At 40.7% G+C, this 19,737-nt stretch overlaps 1 protein-coding gene across 1 annotated transcript; it reads left to right on the forward strand.

The window, feature by feature from the left end:
- The first annotated feature begins 12,533 nt into the window (after window positions 1-12,533).
- Window positions 12,534-18,667, forward strand: LOC147902575 (P-loop NTPase domain-containing protein LPA1 homolog 2-like). Its single transcript, XM_087373364.1, has 7 exons — window positions 12,534-12,977; window positions 13,096-13,439; window positions 15,631-15,712; window positions 16,067-16,561; window positions 16,684-17,421; window positions 17,932-18,042; window positions 18,133-18,667. The coding sequence occupies exons 1-7, from the start codon at window positions 12,816-12,818 to the stop codon at window positions 18,523-18,525; spliced, it is 2,325 nt and encodes a 774-aa protein (XP_087229490.1). The 5' UTR covers window positions 12,534-12,815; the 3' UTR covers window positions 18,526-18,667.
- The last annotated feature ends 1,070 nt before the right edge of the window (window positions 18,668-19,737 follow it).

The raw sequence follows: 19,737 nt of genomic DNA on the forward strand, positions 1-19,737 counted from the left end.
TTAAAATTTTGAAAATTTACCTTGATGTTGGTGTTGGACTTGGACTTTTCTACTCCATAATGCGAGTAGGCAGGTCTTTTACTTGAAAGGACCAAGTCACTAGCCTTCCACTTGTCATATCGGCCTTCATGCGTATGAGGCCACACTTGACTCTCCCACAGTTATTTGGTACTATCTTTAGGCCTCAGAGGTACAGTTTGACATACGTCTGTAAGTCGAGTAGGATTTCTATCCATTATGAGAGGAACTCGGGCAAATTGCCTTAGTTGCTCCTCACCTCGGATCTTTGGTGGCATCTCTCTCCACCATCAGAAGCACACCACTCTTCCCATTGGCTGTTTCTTTGATCATCTACTATAGCTGGTCTTCTACCTTCATATCTTTCTCGATGAAATTCCTCTGGAGTGATAGTTGAGTAATGTTAAAGACATTCTCTGAGTTGCTATTCTTATTTATTTTGATGTTCCACTGAGGAAATGGCCATCCACTCAAAATCTGAACTCTTTGTATAGATGAATGCTTGGACTCCACTTGCCATGATGGACCTTCATTCACGAATCTTCTCGGATGCCTCCTATTGGATAGTTGTTGTTTATGCCAGCATCCTTCGAGTGTTGAACTCCGATTTTGAGACCACTCCAGTTCTTAAGGAGGATGTGACCAATTCCTTTGGCTTCGGAACTCTTCATGCCTGGTCGTGTATCTTTTGTTCTTTCCAAGCGTGTGTCAGCCATCAACTAAGGTAGAAAGTATCTGAGTAGCAATCTGAATATTTTGTGCATCCCACACACCGATCTTTAAACACACCCACTAAGTCTAAAGTAAAGGGAGCAAGCAATTAATGAAGGAATGTATGCTAAGGACTCTAAAATCTAGGGAGCGATCGATGAATGAATGAATGCCAAGGTCAAACAAGGGATGTGATGATATTGGGTTTGATTTGTGACCATCTTTGTCAATGGCATCTAGTCTTTTCCTTAGTCTAACGGTGGCCTACACATCCTTTTTTTTTTTTAAAGTATATACATATTTTTACATGGAGAGATTCTCATTACACATTTACTGATAATGTCTGTTGAAAAAAGGGCCTATCTAGCCACTGTCTTGTGTTTCAAGAACTTATTAAAATATATCAGGACCAAATGACCCACTTGGAATTCTCTACATCTGAGATTCCGGTCATGCCATGCCCTTTTCCTATTTTGCCACATTTCTTGAGCAAAGAAGGCCTCCTAACGGTGCCCCTACATAGCTTTAGGATCCCATAGTCTTTGAAGGGTGCAAGCCTCTAAGTCGTTATCCATCACCCAGGTGGCGTCAATGTGGAACTGACAGGGCATGATTGCCTCTAGGTTGTACACCAACTCAAACGATGAATACCTTGTACTTGCCTTGTAAGCAGTCCGGCATGTGAATATAGTAGCTGGGAATAACACATACTAATCTTCTAAGAAACTGAGGCAAAGTTTTTTCACGATACCACCAAGGTTTTGTTGCTACTCACCACCAAGCCATTGCCACAAAGGGTAATAAGAAGTGGATGTTTTATGAACAACTTGTACCTACGCAACTAAGTTGATGATGATGTCATTTAAGAAATGGGAGCCTGAGTCACTCATCTATTCCACTTAACCTCCAAACCTTGAGGTGATCCAATCATATAAGAAGGTGGCCATATGCATGTCCTCACCGCCTTTGCCTTGCCTTGACCTCAATCCACTTGGTGCCATAGTCTATGGCAACTAGAGCATACTTGTTTCCTTGATGTGTGGCAAGAGACATGGGTCCTATAAAATCCAAACCCCATCTATATAAGGGTGGCACTAGGATGAATGGTTTAAGGGGAAGATACTCACGTCTAGTAGGGTTGGGTCTGGCTCTTTGACATGATCTCATTAGCACAGATGAGTGTAGCAATCCTAGAACAACATTGGCCGCTAGAATCCATCACACATTATATTCCTAGCAATGGCTTTTGGGGCCATATGACCACCTCCCATGCCATCATGAGCCTCTTGAAGAAATGATTGAGTTTCTTGTGGGAGCACACACCACCTCAAAATTTGGTCTTTTCCCAACTTGTACAACTCCTTAGCAATCAATTTGAAAGGGGCTACTTGAATAATCCATTTCCTCTTCTCTATTGGGGTGAGCCCTTTAGGAAACTCACTAGTGGACAACAAATGAAATTTTTTGGCATACAATGGTGGAGAGCAATCCACTGCAAAATAAGCATTCATCCTTTAGCATTGTGATAGTGAAAAGGCTACCATCTGGAAGTTCATCCTCAACCCCAATGTTGTTTCTCTCAAAGATATCTATGACAAACGATCTATAGGTTGATGCAATCTTTTGGCACTCACCACAATGTTAAAGTCAAATTCTTGAAAAAGAAGGATCCATCTACTCAATCGACCCCCAAGGTGGGTTTATTCGACAAATACTTCAGAGCTTGATGATCACTAATGATAGTAAAATTACCACCCAAGAGGTAAACTTAATATTTTTTCATGGCATAAACCATGCCTAGACCCTCCTATTCCATGGTGGTGTAGTTTTGTTCCACTTCATTTAGTTGTTTGGTGGCAAAGTACATAGGCAAGTCTAGTTTCTATTCTTTGTCAAGTTGGGTCGATATTGCACCAATGGCTAGTGCACTTGCATCCACATGTACATAAAAAATGACATTCCAGTTGGGTGGTTGTAGCATGGGTGCCTTCACTAGCTGGTCCTTGATATTGTTGAATGCTTTGTCGATGGTGCCATCACAATGTCAGCATAGAATCAGATGAACCTTCTATAATAACACACATGCCCCAAGAAGAACTTCACTTCTTTGGTGGGTGTGTGGGGAATGGGAAGGTGCCACCTTGGCTGGATTTGTAGTCATTCCCTTAGGCGAGACAATGTGGCCAACAAGCCTAACCCTTGCAATGCTGGAAAGAAGCAGTTGTCATGGTTCAAGCACAAGAGGGCTTCTCTGCACTTATGAAACACCCATCTCAGCTTATGTAAATGATCAATTTGTATAGTAGGGTCAAGGTGAGAGGCATTCTTACCATTGAATGTAGGGAAATCATCTAAGAATGCCTCAAGAAACTTTTCAATATTCTCCTAGAAAAGGTTGGTGATAAGGCATTGAAATGTTGTCACTGCATTACACAGACTAAAGGGCATCATTCTATAGGCATACGTCCCCATTGGGTGACAAAGGTGGTCTTAGACTGATTCTTCTCTCTGACCCTAACTTGGTTGTACCCACTATAAAACTCCATGAAGGAATTTAGAGCATGACCAACCACGGTCTCTAACACCCTATCCATGAAGAGGAGGGGAAGCTGATCTCATCTTGTGGTAGCATTCAAACTCTAATAGTCAACACACACCCAAAGCTTGCATGTCTCTCTTTTGGGTACAATTACAATTCCACTGACCCAATCAGAGTAGTCCCTTGGGTAGATCAACCATGCTTGCTCCATTTTTTGAATATCAGCTTGGACTACCTTACCATCATTGGGATTCATGCAGTATGGTTCTTTAATCACTGGGTATGCATTTGGGTTTAAATCAATGCGATGCTCCATGAGCTAAGTGGGGACCCCCTTTATATCTTTGTATGACCAAGAAAAGACATCCACATATTCATGGAAAAAAATAGTTTATGTAGCAAGAAGATAATTATGCTCCCAAACCCAACTAGCTACCTTCAAATCATAAGGTTGGTCCTTAGTAGGTCCCGCTAGCTCCATGCATGATAGACCTAGGGCATGCTTGTGGATGTGGGGTTACTTGTCTCCCCTGCTCCCAACCCTTCATGTGTGGGAGTGTGTTCAGGGGGAAAGTCCCCTCCACTTCCCACAACCAAGACTACAGAAAAGATATTGGTGTGTTCTCCTGAAGTGGTTGAGATGTAGAGGAAGCACCAAACCAACTTGCTAAGCTCCTCCTAGTCAGCGACTTAACTAATCCACATGCAGCTCTCTGTCTATTGCATGTGCACCTCCTAGTGTGTCTTACAGTAGTTGGTAGTGAGATGGACGATAACACAACTTCTCCATATGCACCACCATGTGCACAAACCTATGCTCCTCTGACTACTACAATCCATTGTTGACATGTCTTGACATCTAACTGTGCTAATAAGTATGTGACAAAGGTTAGTACCCCCTTGACCAAGGTTGGTTTACCCTTGAGATGTCCTAACATGTATTGCTCAAGTACTGTGACCAAGGTTGGTCCACCATTGACCTATTGTTGACATGTACTGCTCCAACCCCCTATGACCAAAGTGTAACTAAGGTCTGTGCAGACTTGACATGTTGTTGACATGTCCTCACATGTACATATATTGACCAATTTTGACCAAGGTCGTCCTATAACTAGCATCAATCTTAAGAGTGAGACTCGATTAGACCTGGGTGATTCAACCATAACTAAAAGAGATCTCAGCATGAACTAAAACTTATGATTGCGTGCATCAAATGAAATGGAATTAAAAATAATGGTTGATGTCCAAGTCCATACGATTTTGTCTCAGCATCAATGCTGGCATGTTTGTAACTCAGTCTAGATTATTTAACTTTACTCTTATCAATTAAATCATGGAGATAGTCAGCTTGAAGTTTTTCAAGTTATGGTGTCTTATAGTATGCATCTCAATTATCCTAAAGGGATTTGAAATTGAATTTATGGTTGGTCTCCTTGGGTTGATCCTGAGTTGTAAAAATTTACTCAAGAGCTTCTTTAAGGTATGACAATCATGTCAGGCCTTCCTTTTAAACTAGATCACTTGATGCAACCATGTCACTCAAGAATGGCACTCGTTGTTGTGCAAAAGCTACCCAAGCAAATGGAAAAACACTGAGTTAGTACTTGATAGCAACTCAAAGGATGGGCACTATGAACTCAAGATGCACCAAAGCTTTTAGTCCATAACCCCATCTAAAAGGAGTATGGGAAGTAGTTAACTTAGAGGTTGTTTTATAGAACATAATATCACATGTAGTTTGAAATCCAAAGGAATGGGTTTGTTGAGTGCAACAATGTTGTACATATTGCATCTCAGAAATGATGACCAATGAAATTTGATCTGATCAATGGGATCCTAAGTCGTAAGTGCACCTCATTGTTGTGCTTCTTTCTAGTGCTATGTTGGGTCGATGTCCACCTTCTTCCTAACATAGAAATAAAAATTTTCAGTACTTGCATTTGGTTTGAAATATTTTGCCTCTTTATCTCTTTAAGAATCCTTTTCTTAAAAAGCAATAAAGGTCCCCTCATAGCTCAACACAAAGTTCATTTTCTAGAACTTTTAATGAAGGGATTTGATGACGCCTCATAGTTCAACACAAAGTTCATTTTATAAACCTTTCAAAGAAGGGATTTGATATTCCCCTCTACTCAAAATACTCATTTTTATGCAACTTTTTGTTAGGGAGCTTTGAAAAAGAATTTTATACCCTAAAGTTTTTCCCTAGGCCTATTTTATACCCTATTTTATGATGATTTCTTGATCAAAATCAAAATACCCTATGAAGAGGATGTGCCAGCATGGCTAAAAAACTATTTAATTTTACTTAAATTGCACAGTTTTTAGTTCAATGAGATGTAATAAAAAAAATGTAGAACTGTTTTCTTTAAGTTTTCATGTGCAATAAGCAACATAGGATTTCCTCCACTATAACCTTGAGACCATGAAGTCTTTGTGATTTCAGCTTGTGATTAATGAGGATCTGACAAGGTTGTTGCAGTCAATCAGAAATAAGCTCAAAGTCTGTGCACCAATTGCAAGGCTTGGGCAATGAAATGCTGGGCATAGCATTTTAGAGCCATGGGGATGCAAATACTCGATGCCAGTGGGGTTGGACCAGCCCCAATGGCATGCATGGGGAGGCCCTCTAAGGTGATCAAATTTCAAATTATAGTGTAGTGGACATGTCTTAAGCAAATGGAGTTTTATACTCAAGTGAACGATGAGCATTATAGTCTATTGGATTTAGGATGTGGATGTAATTTTTCTAGTTAAGTGTAGGGTACAGCCTTTTGGATCTATATTTTACAGTAAGTGATGCCAAAGAAAACAAATTTTGAAAATATAAGGTGAGGACATTTGATGCAAGTCTTAGGATTCACTTTCTTTGTGCTTTTGGAGGATTTTCATAAATGCTATTACGTTGGGATTTCTATATCCTTTTATAAACTTATAGAATATACTACCTTACCCTTGATTTCACCCATATTCAGGTAAGATTCTTATAACCTTTGTGGCATTTATACTTTTTAATGATTGCCATAAATCAACATTTGTTGACAAAAAGAGGTGATGCAAAGAGACTAGGGGTTTTTGTGATGTTATTGTTAAGCACCATAGTTGATTTCAATATATTAGAAGAAGATAGAGCTCGCTAGGCCCTCAGAAGACAATTGATGTCTTATCAATAGCTACAATATGGAAAACATTATACAAAAAATAGCTCCTTGTTTTTTAACCGATTAGTGCATTTTAATTTAGAATCATGCAAATAATGATAGGGGTTCATTAATTCTTCACCTCTTTTGCATGAGTAAAGGAAAGCTAGCCAAAGCCCCTACTTTGTGGCTAGAGACTATCATGAGCTATGAAAGGTGTCATGGTAGAAATCTATCATGTTACTATCAAAAAGCAACAATTATAGTACATTTCATGCGTAAGGAACAATATTTAGACTCCCAAGGTGGCCACATATAGTCCGCTAATGTCGAAGTCCCATTTGGAGTCAAGAGACTGACTTGTAAATGCATCCAAATTGGTCCAATCCTTTGCTCACATGGAACGAATGGGTGGTACTCAATGATGGGTAAAAGGAGCTGATGAATGTGCTAGGAATACAAGGCATTCTCTAACGTGAAGGCCTTGTTTTCAAAGTGGTAGGATGAAAGAAAGAAAGGCAATGGATAGACAATTTGCCTCCTTTACATAAAGAAAGGCAATCTAGACTCTTATTCAATATGGATGTTATGCAAATGTGTACATCATCGAATTGTGAGTTGTCCTTGGATAGTGAAGGTTGGTAATGGATGGAAAAGAAGGAAAAGGTTGGCAATAGATGTGATGCCTCTTTTCTAGATATCCTTGGCTTTTTCTAGCATAAAAATGTGCGATGGAAGGAAAGACATGATGTCATACGTGTGGTTTGCTATAGAAGAAATGTTCTATGCATGGATGATGCAACTTGTTAGTAGCTTTTCACCATGTCGCATTCAAATTCAAAGTGCTTGGGACTTTTTGCCATGTAACATTTATTTCAAATCAAAATCCATCCATCCCCCCATTCTTGCCCCTTTGCTTGCTTCATCCCTTGTTCTTTTGTCACACGTCATGTGTGGGCTGAAGCGAATAGAGGTTGTGGGTGTGCCTTGGTCGGATCTGGAATGGTGAGAGTTGGTCCTTCACTGGGCGTAGGGCATTTTTGAACTCAGGTATGCTTGGGGGTTTCATTGTGGAATCCCCTTGTTGTTTGCGAGAGAAAAACAAATTTGTATTTAGACCAAAAAAGGGAAAATACAAACAAAAAAGGAAAATGCGGTCTCCTATAAAAAGAAAGACTTCAAACTTGAGCTCAAAATAGATGTGAGTAGACGAAACAACTCATATTTTTCGCAAAGTGCCTAACATATCTTCCATGACCACCTCGTGCATCAACATTGACCTTTGACCCATAGCATTTTTGACTTCGCAGAAATGCACAATAACATTGCCTGTATTATTTCGCGTGCCACTCTACACCATAGCAAGTCCGAAACAGCAAAACATTATTAAGAAGTGTTCCGAACTATTAGCTTACCTTAATTTGTACTCTCCATAGTTTCTTGCCATCCTTCTAGGCTCGAGCGCTAACATCGGAAGTTTTGGAGTAAACAAGCGTGAAATGCGGGTTTCCCAGTTTTCGAAAGATCCTATTCAGAGAAATCATAATGTTTCACCTACAAAGTCGCTGCTATCGGAAATTCGATCATCACAAATTCTACATTGTTCTTAGGCTCCTTGCTATCTTTGAGCTTGAAAACTCACACACCTTGAGCCATCCATCGCGCGAAAGCTCGCTCTCTAAGGGTGCATGAGGAGTATGGAGAAACCTTTAAATGAAGGATGGGACCTGTAAATTGAGTGAATGAGATGAGATGATGGTCAATTTAGGTCTTTGCCCTTTGTATGTGACGTGCAGGCCAGCATGGTCGCGCACAAGGTGGGCGGCACGGAATCAGGGATCTATAACGGGTGTACTCTACTGAATCTGAATCTTGGTGAGATCAGCGTACCATTTGACACGTCTGCGAGCAAATCTGAGCGTGGCGCCCACCATTGGCAGAATGACGGTCCACGTTCTCCCTTATTGCCGACGTGGACCGCCAGCCCAATGGTCCACGTCAGCAATGTCTCTTGCAGATTAGTGAAGTTTTAATAAAGGAAAGAAGCAGGCGCTCTGTCAATCCGCCGCTGCATCAATGGGGATGACATTTATGGTCACTCCACCCCATAAAGTCAACCGCCGGTTTCCCCCCCTAATAAAACATAGCAGATTTACCTACAAAAACACGGGTATATCTTGCATGCAATTCTGAGCTGGCACGTGAAATAAGAGAAACGAGGTGCTTTCGCAACCCTAGGACAACACGAGCATAGCCAAGATTCATATCAAGCCCATGCATTAAGGGTGAAGGGACCTTTGGAAAGGCCAGGTGCATTAAGGGTGAAGGGACCTTTGGAAAGGCCAGGTGCACCTTACTTATGCTCAACTAAAAAACAGGGTTGTGAAACGTTAGTTGCAAACCTTAGTTGTGCTTGAGTAGCAGACAGGGTCGTGAAATGTTAGTTGTAAACCTTAGTTGTGCTTGTATAGCAAACAAGGTCGTGAAACATTTAAGGAAAAGACCTGTCACACCACACTTGCTATTGTGCCAAATTATACCCTTTTAAGCCCTCATAACCCTCTCAACCCCATTGGCGTGCTTAAATGCATGAAAGCGTGTGAATATCAAAAATTAAAAAATAGTTTACCTTTCCATATTTATCATTTTAAAGGTAAATTCAAAGTTATTGATGAACTTCACTAGATCACATTGCTTGCATGTGTTTGTAGAGCAACAATGAATTGGAACTAAAGTATGCTTAGAATTAGTAGTGTATTATCTTTATGTAATAATAACCTCTCTTGTGGCAACTTAGGACTTTAGCCCACTTGAATGGCTAGCCAGCACGCATCCAAGTCCCAATAAGGATGTGTATGGCAATGCCCTTTTCCTCAAGGATTCCCAAATTATACCTTGTCAAGATGTGGTAGCTTATTTATAGAAAATAAAACACCTTGTTGCATCGTGAAATAAAAATTCGCTCTCAAAATGGCAATACTTTAGTTGAATGGTTTGGATATTTCAAACACATCGATATCTACGATTTCTGTGCTGATTATGTAAGGAGAAGTACTGCTTGTCGACCATTTCTTTTGTCACATGATGCATTTTGATGTGCCCTCTTATTATCCCAACTTGAAAATACTATTTTGGGATTCGATTTTGCCTAGCTCTAGAATGACACTTATATTTCCCAATGTCATATTTCCACCCTACATGGAAATTATGCAACAAAACTCTTACCATAAACGAGTTCCACTTGCAATGTTAAAACTATGTAATATGCCGCCATCATAAGATCACGTATCTTTCTATGGAATAATTATCTCTATAAGATTAGCTCACATCTTTGTTGAGTGTTTACAACGTTGCCTTGGGCTTCCACACCCACGAGATGATTGACTCTTGAGGGGGTGTTTGAAGATCGGCTAGAGTGATCTTCTTGGAAGCTCTTCACGACTCGAATGCCATGTTGAGCTAGACTTTTATATCTTTATTTAAATTGAGAGAATCATTAAGCAAATTGATTGTGCATACCCATGGTATTTTTGTAGTTTGTAACAAGGCATCAAAGACAACCTTTTTGTCTTTAAACTAGCCATGCATGATTTGATATTTCGGCACAAAATGGAGAGTTCTCATGATGAGAACATAGAACTTAGTAAACCTTAAAGCATAGTTGAAAGTAGTAAGCATCAAAAAGCTTACACCTAAGATATGGTCTCAATTTTCATAAGCTTACACCTAAGATATGGTCTCAATTTCCAAACTATAAACAGATAGTGAGGTATTAAGTTCAAGTCCTACTTCCCATATGTTCATTGAACTAGATGAACACACATAAAAAATAAATAAGAGCCCACATGCATATAAAAAGTAGTTCATTTATGTGCATAAATGTTTTACAAAGAAGGACACAACTATACACATGTTGTATGAAGAATGACCTCATGTTTGCTTATTTGAATCACAACCACTCATTTTGTGCGCTTGTTAGATTATGATAAACCATTCATACCATTGCTAATCTATTTGCTTCTATTTCTTCAAGATTCTTTAAAGGTAATCTTGTCATGTAACTGGGGGTAATGCATTTATGGTGAGCCATCATATCGTTTCGTTGTTGTGTTGTTAGTGTCTAAGCATTTGTTTCTTGGTTTATTTCTTAGACTTGAGAAGAGAGTAGATTTTGATGATAAAGTGTACTAAATTTTCATCTAAAATAACTTTTAAAAGGCAGCACCTTGTCATAGAAACATGTTATTATGATGTTGAGTTGAAACCTTGAAAATAAAGAGTGATTTTGGTGATAAAGTGTAGTAAAGTTTTGTCTTAAATAACTTTTAATGGGGAGCACTAAAGAGCATTATGTTTAATTATCATAAGCTTGGGAGGCAAGTATTATTATATTCAATGTTTGGTAAAATGTGTGCACTATGCTTAGATTAGAGGAATTGTGAAATCTTCATGAAGAGAAAAACAAACTCTTAAGGCATTCATGTAAGTGCTGCTAATAGAGTGGTGAGGTTTACCTTTGTTACTATTAATGAGAGCACAAAGGATGCATTTGGGAGGGGGGAAGAGTGCTTCAAATGTATGGGAAAGCACACCAAGTCAATATAAAATAGTTTTATTAAAAAACTTTGATAGTGCTTAAATTACGAATGTTGTAAGTGTTCCAATGTGCACAGAGAGAGAGAGAGAGAGAGAGAGAGAGAGAGAGAGAGAGAGAGAGAGAGAAAGGCCTAAAGTATAGTCAAGGTAAAAAAATGTGCACAGAGAGAGAGAGAGAGAGAGAGAGAGAGAGAGGCCTAAAGTATAGTCAAGGTAAAAAAGGAGACTTTTTTTTAGAATCTTGAGGAAATGAATGATTTGTTGTCTAGCTAATCTCATGGTTTTAGAAGAAGAAGAAGAAGAAGAAAAAGAAGAAGAGGTGGCAAAATCATTAGAGTTTCTAAAAACAAAACCATTTAAAAGACATGAACAAGGGGTTAAACTATTCCCTTATGAAATTTGTCATCCCAAGGGCTTACAAATGTTATTAAGGCCATTTTCACATTGATTTCATGGAAATGCCAATTGTTTTAGATCGGTCGGTGCACTAAGTCCAAAGGTCGCCTTTATGGGTTGAGGAAAAGAAAAACAGAAGAATTAAGTTCATTGTATTAAGTATCCTAACCACAAGAAAATGTTGATAATGTTGTTTTCGCGTCAACCTCACACGGATGAAATAGGGGTTGGGGAGATTGGTTGTGGATGGAATGCTAATGAGGTAAGGTAAGAGGTGGTAGAGGGAAGTAGATGTTTGGTTGGGGAGGTGTTTTAGGTAGGAAAATGAAGGGGGAGGCAAGCGACGCAAAGGGAAGGGGTCGGTGCTTGGTAGAGCAGATGTGAGAGGTAAGTTAAGAAGTCGTAGTGGCGGGCAAAAGGTCCTGTAGGGGAGGTGAGTGTTTGAGGCAGGAAGAAGGAGAAGTGGAGAACTCCTTTCCCACTTAGTAAATGGCGAGTAGGTGGGATCCATTTTTTGAGTGGGAAAGGGACTCCCCCACATTTCCCCGCTGTCAAAGGTGCAGGGAGTTGACACGTACGGTTATGGAAGACTCCCGCTCGCTCGCCATGTTTGGGAAAGGAGGACTGCCTCACCTTTCTCGAACCTTCATCAAAGGCTTGGGGAGCTGACACATGGGAGTTGGGACAGGTAGGTTCGAAGGAGGCGGATTACCATTATGGAAGTGTTTTCAATATTCTGGCGACCGAAGCCGTGTGGTGGGTGGTGCGATAGGGTGAGAAAGTGATTTGGCATGTGCCCACATTGCAACCAGTGGGATCTATGCCTCCTCCGGGTGTTAGTGTCGACAACAAAGGCCATAATAATATGACTGGACAAATATTGCGAGAGCGGAGGGATGAGAGAGGGAGGGTGAACCCAGGTTGGGTGAAGAGCAAGGGAGGAAGAACTAAGGTGAAGTTGAGGGGTTGGATTAAGGGAGGTTAATGGGGGTTTAAGGAGGGTGTTTAAGAATACGAGCAAAATGGTGTTTGTGGAGCTTTGGCTATGGCGGACATGATGATCATCTTCTTCTTCTTCTTCTTCTTCTTCTTCGCCTGGCTTCATCCCTGCGTCCAGAAATTGCCTCTCCCAATCCCACATTTCCCCCCTCCAAGCCTTTGAATCACCTCCACATTCAGCTATGATTTCTGTTTGTCCTTTGTCCTTTGCACGGATTCCTCGCTCCCTCCACCTCTGTCTCGATTTTGTGCCTTTCTTCGTCCCTTGCTTTCCATACCTTCCTCCTCACGCTTCTGCCGCTCCCTCTCCTTCCACAAGATCCATCTCTCGCGCAACCTTGGCTTGATCTGTTTTGTTTCAATGCACTTGCATCGAGTCGCTTCAAATCAACCTGGGCCTTGAAGCGGTGCCACCTATGGCGGATAGGCCGAAACTTCTTTACATCATCGTGCAAGACGAAGATTTTCATAATACAGAGACACACAGACAGCCGCCTTGCAATCTTTTCCGGTATACACGGTCCGTTTTGCAGAGTACATTGCAACTTATTGGATGCAAAGCACGACATGCGTTCAAGGTCAGTGCTGTTTATTTCATGTAGTACTATGAGGCGGAATACAGATGGCGCTTTTGTTCGCAAATTCTATATAGAAGCGGTTTTCTGATGTCTGCCATTATCTTTTGTCGTTTATCAGATCAGCAGGTGTGTTTTCGATTTTTTGAGAGAAGAAATTCCGGTTAAGGTTCTCGAAAGGAATGGATCTGCTTGCCACGAGTTCCCTAGAAAGGACTTCTCGAGGCCTCTATCTGATTCTGAGATTGACAATAACAGAGAATATACACAAGAAGATATTAAAAGAGCTGCAGAAGAGAATGAGATTCGATTGAAAGAGATCACCAAAAAATTGTTCAGTGTTCAGAAGAAGCGACGTACCGCCATTCTCAGGAGGGAGGAATTCACGGACTTGGTCTGTGAGGCTATGTCTGGGTACCGTTATGTGGGCCCCAATCAGAGATCCGACTTTTTATTAGCTTGCAAGTAAGATCAAAAGCCGATGCGACCATTTCACGAGGGATGTTAGTTATCTAGGATTCAAATTCGAGGCCTTAATCCTTTTAGCAGAACGACGGTTGCATTATTTATTGTTAAGTTCTTTATCGCCAGGCTTTCTCACGCTTCTCTTTTGCCCCTTCGGTCGATGTTTTCATCTGAAACGAAGAGACTCATATCAGTCTAACAAACCAAGCGAATGTTTTCTTGAGGATGGGAAACAAGAGGGGTAGAGACCTTGCCATTTGGAGTAAGATGGATAAATTGTCTTGCTGTCTTCGCTGCAAATTGTCAGTTGGTTCTTTTGCTAGTAATGAATTTGCCGATATGACCAAAGTTCAGCCTGTTTGTTGCTCCAGACTTGTGCCATTAATCACCTTGACTTCAATTAATGTGACCATTGTAAGCTCTGCATACACTCGAGCCTGTTCTGTCTAGTCCTGTTTATCTAATTAGAACCCCTGTGATTCTCTAACTAAGGGGGTTGTACTACAGAAAACTTAATTCACTTCTCATCCTGTGGTATTTCACGTGTTCTTTTTTCATGCTTCTGTTTTAGACTGTTTGAACTCAGTCCATTATCAGCAAGAGGAGTCCTTACGCTCATTATTAGTGCTTAACAGACCTAGAAACTAGTTCAAGTATTTAGGGTTTCTGGTCTAACTGAGCTTGGTAGCGTTTGAAAATTAGAGGGTCCTTCCAGCCACCCTCATCTCTATGCTGCTTTGCATAACAGCATGCATGTTACAATTCCCTAAATTTTTTAGACAACAATCTCAACCAAAACCGGGAGCAGCTGATGGAATAGAAACTCGCAAAGAGCGAAACCAGCTGCTGTCTTTGTATTTGGGAATCGAATCTTTCAGATCAGCCAACGAAGGAAAAGGGTGATCTGCTTTAGCCAGAGAATATAAGGAAGACGGTTGTAGAGGTTGATAATTCATTTTCTATTCTCGAATAGAAAATTGGTCAAATGATCTTGGATTTTGAAAGGGCTTACTGGGTGAGGCCGTTTAGACAGCAGTCCACATCATCGAAAGAAGAAAGACAAGCACCTGATGGAGTTACGCCAGACGAGGCTTATTCGGATCAGAAGAAGAGGTTGGATTCAAAGTCCAAAGAATTTGCCTTCAAGCTCTATGATCCAGCTATGAAGAAGGTTGTGGTGAGTAGAGATGGCCTCTCGGAGGAGGAAGAGCCCGTGATAACACTCCTTAATATTCCAGAGCCCAAGTTGAAGACAAGGGCAAGTGTGTCCAAGCACCCGTCTCTCCACATACAAGGAGGTTTCATAGGATGATGATGCTCCATTGCTCCAAGACTCTGCCCCTGCCCAAATGGCATATCCAGATGGTGCAGGAGTGACAGACATTCCCGCGTCTGTGATTAAGGTATGAGGCCTTCTCAACACATTCAAAAGGTACATGTTGGATACACGTCCTTGCTATCACTTGATGTGGAGCCTTGCACTTTTGAGGAGGCAGCTGAGCATCCAGCGTGGATGGCAGCCATGAAGCTGGAGATCGATTCCATTCAGAGGAATCAGACTTGGAACCATATTTCATGACTACCGAAAGTTTTTTGTAAAGCTGCTCCTGAAAAAACAGGCTTTCGGTAAAAAACATACGATGGTGCTTCCCCTCAATGATTCAGCTCATACATGTCATCATATTCTCATATTCTCCTTCATGTACCAACCATGTGCAGGTCATTTCCTTCTCTACCAATGAGTGCCTTCATGGAAAGCCTGGCGCATAGTCTATGCCTAAAAATACACTGATTTAGCCGCGTAGTCTGAAAATTGGCCAAGGAACATTAAAGGATACCTTTTAAATTTTGTTTTAATTAGAAAGCTCCAATCTCCAAGGTGTATCTAAGGTCCACTAATCGTGGTGCTTTTCGTTGACCTCCATTCACCAACATGGAAATATTAAATGTGCTTACAAATCTACCATTCTATCGATAGGCAAAATTCGCTTCAGACCAACACTGTCTTTGACACTGTGATGTAGCTTATGCATAATTTTTACTCTACACATGCATGCATGCACAGAGATATATGTTTAAAATTATTGTTTGAAGTATATAAATTTTAGTGGGAGTTTGAAATTGGTCCAATATTGAACTTCAATAATTGTTTGTAGATAGCTTGACGTTGAAGTTGTGTCCTAATTTTCAGAATCCGAGAAAAGAAAGCATCGATGACAATCTTGTTATGTGGGACGAGCGGATGTGGCAAGTCAACCTTGTCAACTTTGCTGGTATATTCAATTGGTGTTTTGTTGCAAGCTAAAGTGTTTTATAATGCTTCTTACGGTAGAGTGTTTCCCATCTCCCACTACTACACCAAGTACCACTGTCAGGGTCATTGAAAGATTAAAAACGTCTCTTAATTATGGAGGGATCTAGGATAGTGGGTGAGGTTTCTTCTCCAATCATTGAGAAGAGATAAAACTGGAAGGAAGTCCCAATCTTAGTTGCTGCTCTAGGTTATTTTTCACTTAAAACAGCGATTTTTCAAAACGTGATTTGATTTCTGATTTATAGAATTGTTGGTTTGCTTCTTTTTCCGCGCTTATTGTTGACATAGGGTGATCCTACACGCTTGTGTGTAGGCAAGTAGGCTGGGCATCACGACTGTTGTTTCGACTGACTCAATCAGACATATGATGAGGAGTTTTGTTGATGAGAGGGAGAACCCATTACTATGGGCTTCAACATACCATGCTGGGGAGCATCTGGATCCAGTGGCAGTTGCTGAGGCGAAGGCAAAGAAAAAAGAAAAGAAGGTAGAAAGAAATTTGATGGATTCTCGAACTGGGAATTCGGAGGCTTCAAAATTGGCTGGACAAGAGAACAAATTTATTGGACCTCTAGGAGAACATTCTTTCAGCGAGGGGGGTGTAAAAGGGAAGTCTTACTTGCCAAATCAAGGGAATGCCACTGGTAACTTGGCAGAGGTAGTGGTTAGTTCAAAAACAATGGCAGTGCAGGGTTACAAGGCTCAGAGTGAGATGGTGATTGATAGTCTAGACAGATTAATTACTTCATGGGAGCAGAAATGTGAGTCTGTAATTGTTGAAGGCGTACATTTGAGCCTGAATTTCGTGGTATGTCTCACTTGTTTCTTGATGTCACACTATTTAGGTTGTCAAGTACTGTAAGGCTGAATAATTGTGATTTCAATCAACTTCTTGTGATCTGACTATGCATCACATTAATTTTTTTGCAGATGGGACTTATGAAGAAGCATCCTTCAATAATCCCTTTTATGGTATACATTGCAAACGAAGAAAAACATTTAGAGAGATTTGCAGTTCGTGCTAAATACATGACACTTGATCCTGCAAAGAACAAGTATGTCAAATATATTCGCAACATTAGGGCTATTCAAGACTATCTGTGCAAGAGGGCGGATAAGCACCTTATTCCCAAGGTAAACAACACAAATATGGACAAAAGTGTAGCTTCCATACATGCAACCATTTTTGGTTGCTTGCGTAGGAGAGAGGGAGGAGAGTTATTTTATGACGAGACCACCAACACCGTCAAGGTGGTTGATGAGGAGTATCGAAACCAGTGTGCTGCAAATTCAATAGGTTCTAAGGGAATGCTCCAAGTCATACGCAGAAGAGGATCTTCTCGCCAGTTGATGGCCCTAGTGAATACTGATGGTTCCGTTGCTAAAGAATGGCCTTTTGAGACTGCTGACTCTTCTAAGAGGCCATCTTTGAGCAGTTACAGTAACATGGGAGACTCCAGTTCCCCGTACACAGCTGTTAATCTGCAATTTGGTAATTTTGGCCTTAGTGCTTGGCCCAATGATATAGCGGGGACGAGTCATAATGGTAGCATAGATGGCCAAAGCTCAAGGGGGGATGTGACGGACTACAATGGCAGTCACCGGAGTAGTCGGTATGGGTCATCTTGTTCAAGCTCACCTCGGCACGTCGAAGGAACTGAGAAAGAGGTGTGTTTCTGCATAACCTTTGTGTTGTTATAATCACATATTCAATGGTTCCAGAATTTGTTCCCCTTGGTATATTGCATGACTACAGTTCTTGTAGGTGGGCTTGCTTGTCTGAGTTTCATTCTTACAGAGAATATGTAAAGGCATTTTAACATTCTCGGAAGCCATAAAATCAGGACTGCTCTTAGATGAATTGTGATGAGGGTCCAATTTATCAGCACTGCTGATACTTTTGTGTTGGAGGTTCAAGTGTGTAAATAGCGCCCAAGATCTAAGTAAGCTCATAATACTAACAGTGGGCTATGGGATATATTAATGAGGGCGTTCAAATTTATTTTCGTAAATTGCAATAATTAGCTGTATTGGGTTCATCAATGGTGATTGAGAGACTGTTATATGTTAGCACTTGCTTACTGAGACTTGTGGTAGTATGAGATTGTTGAATTCTTCCAATTGTTTTGTTTTATGCCAAACTAGTTAATTTTATGTATCTGTTGAGGCTCTTTGCAGCTTGTGAATGAAAGTAGAGTGTCTGGAAGTGATGAAGAGCAAGAAGAGGAAGCTGTTGAGGCTGATAGCGAGGAAGAGTCGAGTAGTCGGAGGGAGCAACTTGAAGAAGAGGTATCCGTTTGGCTTTCATTTTGTTCGGAAATGATTTGCTGCTGCAATGATGATATTTTTTTGAACATTTGGATGTAATGTCATCTGCAGCTAGAGGGTTCTGTTGATGATCAAAGCATTAGATCAGATGAGGAAGATGACGATGATGTTGTGGCTGCTGATCAAGCGGACCATCTAGAAGAAGAAGAGAGATTAGACACATTAGAATGCCATGGTAGGAGCAGTTACAGAGTTTCTGCTGACGATGGATGGAAGCCACATAAACTATACCGTCAAGAGACAGGTTTTACTAATGGTGGTGGACCCTTGAAGGATATTTTAGGGGTGCCCAAAAGCAATATATTGAGTGCCCATCCTCCCTTAAGCAGCAAGGAAACGCAAGGGAAGTATCTACATTGTAGATCAAAAAGTCTTCCCTTTTTTGGAAACGACGGCTCATTTTTAGCCAGTTCTTCCATTGTAGGAAATGCAAGAAGAGTTTAGCACCTCCATTTCCTTTTCTAATCTCTAACCCACTGGAAATGAACCTTCATGCCCCTCCCTCTTAACCTTGTTGTCTTGCTGTTCATGTGAGTGAATGCCTCCGCATACACAGGGAGAGTATCAGCATTTGAGTTGATTCTGTTGTGTACATCAGTGCCTCGATCATCAATGTTGAGAGGCATCATAATTGGAATTGTATCCAGTCTTCAATGGCATCTTCATAGAGTGGAAGCGCGCGCCCTAGCCCCTCCCCCCCTCTTCTTTCTCTCTCTCTCTACACTTACGACCATCACTTTCTGGAAAAAGAGCATGAAGAGGAGGCCCTTGGCAAAGATTAGATTTGCATGCAAACATATCGGACAACTATTGACTGACAGGGGGAGAGAACTTGATCCAATTTATAGAAAGAATCTCAATCTAACAACTGACAGCTGTCACTTTACTTTTTTGAAATAAGCACTAAGAGCAAGACCAACCACAAAAGACTTTGATGTTTCAAGCCTGTATTTAAGAAGGATCCGTACATTTTATTCACACAGCTTCCACTGCCAGGCACCTCTTCTAAACACTTAAACCCACCAACTTCTACACGTATCCTGCGTCTGCCTTAACCAACATGTATTGCCCTCTTGGATTGCCTACAAGTCATGTGCCAATACATCATCTATCAAATCAAACCACATAATCAAGATTGCTTTTCGGCTACCTTCCATCAATAGTTCTCAAACGAAAGTTATTGATTCCCTCACTGTAACTCAATCTTTTGCCACTTTAGGAGAGGAGCTAAATCAGGCCAGCCATCGTCTTACATAAATTTCATTGCATACAAATATAGTAAACATTGCACAAGAAGCACTCCTGTCCCCAACTAATAGTCTCACATGTAACAAATTGCAGGTATGTAGAGGGAGAGGCCTGTAGGAGAGCAACTAGAGAATCACTTAAAACACAATTCTTGCAAAACATGGCTTGAGAGTTATGTTTGATTAATCCCATGTACCATTGGGACAATGCCTTAAGTTTCTACTATGTCACAACAGTTAACTCTTCAAGCTCAGCTTCATTCTGACTAAAATATCCATCAGCCAACTCTTTCATACTTTGCCTACAATCTATAACTTGAGTAGAAAACATTGTTGCTCTTGCGTTCCTTAATGACAATGCACACATATCTTTAATCAATCTTAAATTTCTAAAACAATAAACAAGATT

This window comes from Dipteris shenzhenensis, chromosome 4 (assembly GCF_047967505.1).
Source record: "Dipteris shenzhenensis isolate YYH24624 ecotype China chromosome 4, Dip_SZ_1.0, whole genome shotgun sequence".
Lineage (NCBI taxonomy): Eukaryota > Viridiplantae > Streptophyta > Polypodiopsida > Gleicheniales > Dipteridaceae > Dipteris > Dipteris shenzhenensis.